This window comes from Lactuca virosa, chromosome 1, assembly GCF_052849685.1.
Source record: "Lactuca virosa cultivar CGN04683 chromosome 1, Lactuca_virosa_CGN04683_v6, whole genome shotgun sequence".
NCBI lineage: Eukaryota > Viridiplantae > Streptophyta > Magnoliopsida > Asterales > Asteraceae > Lactuca > Lactuca virosa.
This window is the reverse complement of record NC_136426.1, coordinates 33,003,773-33,010,406: the sequence shown is the minus strand read 5'-3', so window position 1 is coordinate 33,010,406 and position 6,634 is coordinate 33,003,773. Positions and strand designations below refer to the sequence as shown.

The 6,634-nt window shown below is 36.3% G+C and overlaps 1 protein-coding gene across 1 annotated transcript; it reads right to left on the bottom strand.

The window, feature by feature from the left end:
• Nucleotides 1–415: 415 nt before the first annotated feature.
• Nucleotides 416–5,038, bottom strand: LOC145164611 (cytochrome b5-like). Its single transcript, XM_079083340.1, has 4 exons — nt 4,870–5,038; nt 3,976–4,082; nt 993–1,059; nt 416–880 (listed from the first exon to the last, which is right to left on the bottom strand). Exons 2-4 carry the CDS (start codon nt 4,060–4,062, stop codon nt 618–620), a joined length of 417 nt encoding a protein of 138 aa, XP_078939466.1. The 5' UTR covers nt 4,063–4,082; nt 4,870–5,038; the 3' UTR covers nt 416–617.
• Nucleotides 5,039–6,634: the final 1,596 nt, after the last annotated feature.

Sequence of the window (6,634 nt, the reverse complement as noted above, 5' to 3'; positions counted from 1 at the left end):
GAGATTTCATGGTGAGGTCTAGCTATTTAGAGAGAATTGGACTTTTATTAGAGTTTAAAATAAAGGTAAACATGTAATTTGGTTCCCACTTTTATTAAGCGTTTTTTTAATAAGTTAGAATAAAACAACTAATTATAAAAACTTATCACCAATATAAAAGCGCAATAAGAATGATCAAAATTGCACAATTCAAACTCTAAACCCTGGAAAATGTTTGAGTGGTACCAAATATATATAAAACAACTAATTATAAAAACTTATCACCAATATAAAAGCGCAATAAGAATGATCAAAATTGCACAATTCAAACTCTAAACCCTGGAAAATGTTTGAGTGGTACCAAATATATGAGTTTTATTGCTTCAAAAAGCAACCCTTTTATGTCCCCCTTCTATATAGCATTATATAAAGGCCATTGCCCAAAGCAATATACGTTTTTATACTCTCATTAAGGTCCAAGAACCTAGTTCATCAAAAAAAACACAAACCCCAAATTCCATACTAGAGAGAGAGAGAGAGAGAGAGAGAGATGTTCTGATTCAATTACAAAATGTGAGCAACTATATTTTTTAAAATAGCAAAAGACTTGACATCAGTTTCAAGCAATGGTGATGACGTCATCTTTTGTTGGCATAAAAATAAAGAGCATATGCCAAGAGCATGATGATTATAGGTAGAACCAACATTACAATAGTGTTGTTGGATGATCCACCAGCAGAAGCTTGTTTTGAACCAGAACCAGAAGCTGAAGGTGGCTTGTAGTATTGTCCTTTTTTTGGCAAACTGTTTACATCAATATCACCAACATAGTAATCTTTCAACATGTCTCGCGCATTTTGACTGTGCCCCACATCTTCAAATTCCTCTGTTGCATCTTTCCCTACAAATTATTATTTTTTTTTTATAAAAATGTGTTATTATGATATATTTATTATACAAGAGAGAGAGAGAGAGAGAGAAAGAGGAAAGGAATTTGTTGTCAAGTGTCTTACTGGTGGCTAACACTAGGACTTCATCACCTCCAGGATGATCATCAAGAAAAGGTGTAATGTCATACACCTATTATGTCACAATACAAAGAAAAAAAAAACAAGCATGATCAGACATTAAAGCAGGTTACTTGTTAGGATCGAGACACTTAAAACACGACTCTAAACACACACACAGCTCACGAAAAACAAGAACACAAGGATGAACACGAGGGATTTAACGTGGTTCGGTCCTTCTCCGACCTACGTCCACCGGTAACTAGGAATTTACATTTCTTGGTGCTAATCTGCACTCTTTCTGTGTTACACTAGATACAAGTTTTACAAATGAAAGGAAGAAGCCTATTTATAATATTTTGAGTCGTAAGCCTTTTCTTCCATTCACATACATGTGAAATTGATAAAGCCACCGTTGTTGAAATTCTGCAGCCGTAACAATTTTTCCATGTTTTCTGGCTTTCCTTGTTTCCTGACACTTCTTTTGACTAGCCCAATGGCTTCACACTCAACAATCTCCCACTTGAAGCCACGAAACAATCTTCACCATAGCTTCAACTGTGTATCTGTATTTCTGTAAAAACTTTTGATCTTGACTCCTTCCTAGTTACCCTGTCCTTCTCTTCAATTAACCTGAAGGCCAGTTGAAGCTTTCGATAGCTCCAACACATCAGTCATGGCTAAGTCTGCCACTGACCTGTTCTCTGTCTCCACCGGCTCCCACTGAAATGAACTGCCCGATCCTGGAACATCCTGAGAACAAACGACACTCTCCATGTGTAGCAGATAATCTGGAGAGACTTTTACAAATGGAATACTGGTTTTCTTAACCCACTGTGTTCTGGGTATTCTAGCTGAAACACAGCCCTTGCTCCCACTGCTATGAATGCCCTTGACTGGTTTTTCTGAACTGTTCCAAACACGTTCAACCTGAATCTGACCTGTGACTCTGGGTTTGCCATCTGCAAAGCAAACCTTCTTCTGTCCACGAGACTCTATGAACCGGATTTTGTTTTTCTTCTGAACTGGGACGGTTACTCCCTCAGACGGTAAACTGACCATATATAATGAACCCCTCTTATGTCCACGAGCTATCACAAGATTTCCTTTCACAACCTTCCACTGCCCATTCCTGAACTTAACCTCGTGTCCCTGTTCATCCAACTGCCCAACAGAAATCAACTGTTTCTTCAGACTTGGAATTACCCGGACATCCTTCAAAGTCCATGGACCGACTGGAGTCTTCAGATCTAAGTCACCTATGCTCGTCACATCAAGAACCTCACCGTTCGCCAGTCTTACCTTACCAAAATCCTCTTCTTTCAGATTCCGCAGTGCTTCACGGTTGTGGGTAGCGTGAAATGAAGCACCCGAATCCATAACCCAGGAATCCACATTGCTCTCCACACTACAGATCAAAACATCATCATCTGAATGGTCTACTGCAAAGTTAACTTCTTTCTTGTCTTTTGGACATTGATTCCTGAAATGTCCAACCTCTTTACAGTTCCAACAAGTCACATCATTTTGAGTCCTCGACTGACTCCTTCTCCTGTTCCCGCTCCCACTACCTCTGTTATTTCTTCTACCTCTGACCGCATTCAATTGTTCACTTGATGATTCCCCGGAATTTCTTCGTCTGACGTCTTCGCCTAGAATTAAATCCTGAATTCCCTCAAAAGTGAGCTCTTTCGATCCTACGGAACTAGTAACGGCTGTAACTGTTCCGGACCAACTGTCAGGTAATGATGATAACAGTAGTAAAGCTTGAACTTCGTCCTCAAATTTTATTCCCACTGACCCAAGTCTGGATAAAATCGAGTTCAAATTGTTGATGTGTACTGTAACTGAACTTCCTTCCCTCATCCTCGTGTTGACTAGTTCCCGAATCAGGAAGACTTTATTTGCTGCCGACGGCTTCTCGTACATATTAGACAATGCCTTCATAATTCCCTTTGCCGAGGTCTCCTTCAAAATGTTGAAGGCAACATCCTTTGACAACGTCAGTCTAATAAATGCCTTGGCCTTCTTATCCAAAGTCTCCCAGTTTGCCTGTGTCATCACCTCCGGTTTTTCACCTAAAACTGCGTCCAAGTCTTTCTGCACGAGCAAATCTTCAATTTGCATCTTCCACCAACCAAAATCTTTCCCATCAAACTTCTCAATCTGAAGCTTATTGCTTTCTGCCATTTTCTGAAAGATTAGGGGCTAAACTGCAATTTTCTGAAAGTTCAGGGGCTAAACTGCAATTTTCTGAAAGTTCAGGGGCTAAACTGCAATTTTTCAAATCTTCTACAGTGTCGTCTTCTCCGGCGGAACTCCGGTCTACAGTGTCGTCTTCTCCGGCCAAACTGGTTTTTCCGGTCACTATTCTGGTAACCTTTGACCGGCGATTTGGACGTCTTCCGGTGGTCAAAAAATTCAGAAAAAAATATTTTCGGAATCTTCGGAACGAGACCTTTCCAACGGTATACACCAAAATCGTTTTTGAAGAAAAAAAAATTTCGACCAAAAACTTAAAATCACCTTCTGGAGCTACAACCTTGCTCTGATACCACTTGTTAGGATCGAGACACTTAACACACGACTCTAAACACACACACAGCTCACGAAAAACAAGAACACAAGGATGAACACGAGGGATTTAACGTGGTTCGGTCCTTTTCCGACCTACGTCCACCGATAACTAGGAATTTACATTTCTTGGTGCTAATCTGCACTCTTTCTGTGTTACACTAGATACAAGTTTTACAAATGAAAGGAAGAAGCCTATTTATAATATTTTGAGTCGTAAGCCTTTTCTTCCATTCACATACATGTGAAATTGATAAAGCCACCGTTGTTGAAATTTTGCAGCCGTAACAATTTTTCCATGTTTTCTGGCTTTCCTTGTTTCCTGACACTTCTTTTGACTAGCCCAATGGCTTCACACTCAACAATACTAAGGTTCCCAAAAAAAGTAAAATAACAATTTGTGAAAAGATCTGACCTTTCCTGAAATGATAAGCCAACAATCCTCTTTTGTAGCGTGCTTTGAAACCTCTTCAAGTGAAAGAACTTTGGCCTCCGAACCCATTTCTGATCTGCCGTTACCAACTACAAAATATATAATATAAATTTCTTTTCACAATCAACAACATTATGCTAGTTTTCGTCCATTATCTCAAAATTACATATTGATAACATAGATACGAAGCTAACATCAAACCAAATTCAGCTCAAAATTAATACCAGATGTAATTACAAGTTATATGCAATTGCTGGTTATTGTTTTTAGGCAAAAAAATTAGAACCAATAACAGTTAAAAACAAGTATGTGAATTCAGAACCAACAACAGTTAAACTAAATTGACACCAAACATTGAATTCGATTGATTTGATCATGCTATTTGCTAGAGGTTCATTTAACTGTATAAGTATGTAGTAGAATACAAGTTCTAAGATTTTTAACAAGAACGAAAATTACAATCATAATACTGAATCTTCGCAAGTTCTATGATTGTAATACTGAATCAAAAAAATCACCAATCCAGATTAACCCAACAACCAAAATCAGCTCAAAATCGATTTCTTTTGCAATTACTGGTTACTGGTTCAGACTTCAGATTACTCACCAGGTTCATCAATCCCAAAAAAAAAAACCCGTGTAACTGGGGTTCCGAAACAGAATCACCCAACAACCAAATCGTTTTCTTTTACAAAACCCACTGTGTATGATGTATCAAACGGGTAAAAACCATACAGGAATTGAGTTGATAAACGAACCATAGATACATCAGATGCAAAAAAAAAAAAAAAAAAAAAAAAAAAAAAAAACAAACAAAAACGAACCATAGATTATCAGATGCAATGTTAAGAAAAACCAAGATCGGAGGTGACTTACCAGATCGGAAACGGAGGTTGCAGCCGACGCCGGCAGCTGTGGTCTGGAGCGAAGATCGGAGGAGGATCGCCGGTGGGAGAAAAACGGAGGTGTGAATCGTTGGTGAAGAAAGAGCGACACAGGGGAGGGGGAAGAACGAGATCTGTGATCTGTGTACAATTATTATTATTGAAGCTAGGAGAAGGAGCCAAGGAGGAGGCTGTCGATGGATTTTGCTGGTGCGATACCGGACGCGCAAGATTAGAAAGGTGTTGGGCTCAACTTTGTGGACTAGCTACATTTCATTTTGGTTGCTGAATTTCCTTGTGGGCTGTCACCATTTGTTTGGAGTTTTGTACAAGGGCAATGTAGTTTTGAAAAATATTTACTTTGAAAATTATTTACAAAAAGATGGTAAACCACTTTTTTTTTATGTGTTTTATTATTGTCTTTTAAATTTTAAATTAGTCTGCGAAGTTATCTTCATCACCAGTACTGTAATCGGCCATTATCAATTTTTTTTGCCACCATTCTTCCAGCTACACAACCCAAAAAAAAATACAACATTTTAGGAAAACCTAAACCTTTAAACAAAAGCAAATTCAAGTTAGAAAATGCTAAACGAAAACCCAAATTAAAAATTATAAACACAAGTTCAAGATTCAAAATTTTCTTTAGTTGATAGAAGAAGTTCACACGAGATTAAATTGACCGGGTAAAAAGGTTAAATTGAATACGATTACCGGTTTTTAGGACTTAATTGAATAAAAAAGATATAATGACTAAATCGATTATGAGGTAAATATGTAAGGATTTTTTTGTAGTTTTCTCATCCTAAAAGGTAAAATGAAATTCTGATGATACAGTCTGTTAGTTTCTTTTATTCGGAAAAGGTATGATGGAAAGGAGGAGAAAAGACTTTTCCGACAAATTAAAACGAGGAAAATGGCGATGAGAGAGAAGGAAGGTTGATGTAGGAATGATTAGGTTATTTTTATTTATTTATTATTCAGTAAAGAAAATATAGGCTCGTGACAGTTTTACTATTTAATTTGTAAATGTTTTTCAAAATACCATGAATTGGTAAATATTTTTTCTGGGTACAATCTTTTGGTAAAAAAAACTCCATTTGTTTGTGGAGTACGTAGGCAGACAAAACGGTAGTGCCGTTTCCTTTTTTATAATTTATTTTTGTTTGAGAATCCTAGCTTATCCTTCCTAATAAATAAAGAACTTTTTGCCACTTGTCACACTCTTATTGATTTGGCCACATGTTATTTTGTGTTTATTTTCAATTAAATTTTTTCCACATTGCATTTTGTGGTTGTTTCATTTTTATTAAATGTATTAATTGCAATAAATATAATAATAAAGGCATTTCAATTTCATTAATTGATTTTCCTCCTAATTTCAAAATTTATTAATTAAAGTCCATTAGTTTTCTTTGTTTATTTATCTAAATTACTTGTTTAAATTTAAAAGAGAAAAAAACACTTTAATTTTAATAATTCAATATTTTTCTATTTTACTTATAAATTCAACTTCTTAAATTTTATAATTTTATATATAATTTTTTTAAATGAACTCATGTAATACATGGGTTTTACACCTAATTATATATATGTATATACTAATTTACAAGTGCCTGGTGAACAGGACTTGGCTGTGATTGGACCCTTCCATTTTTTTTTAATAATCAGTGTTTGATTTATTGTGTCTGATTTAATCGGTGTCTAAATCGATTACGTTGGATACGTGTACGTGTTTGGACACGCGTTCTTTTTTC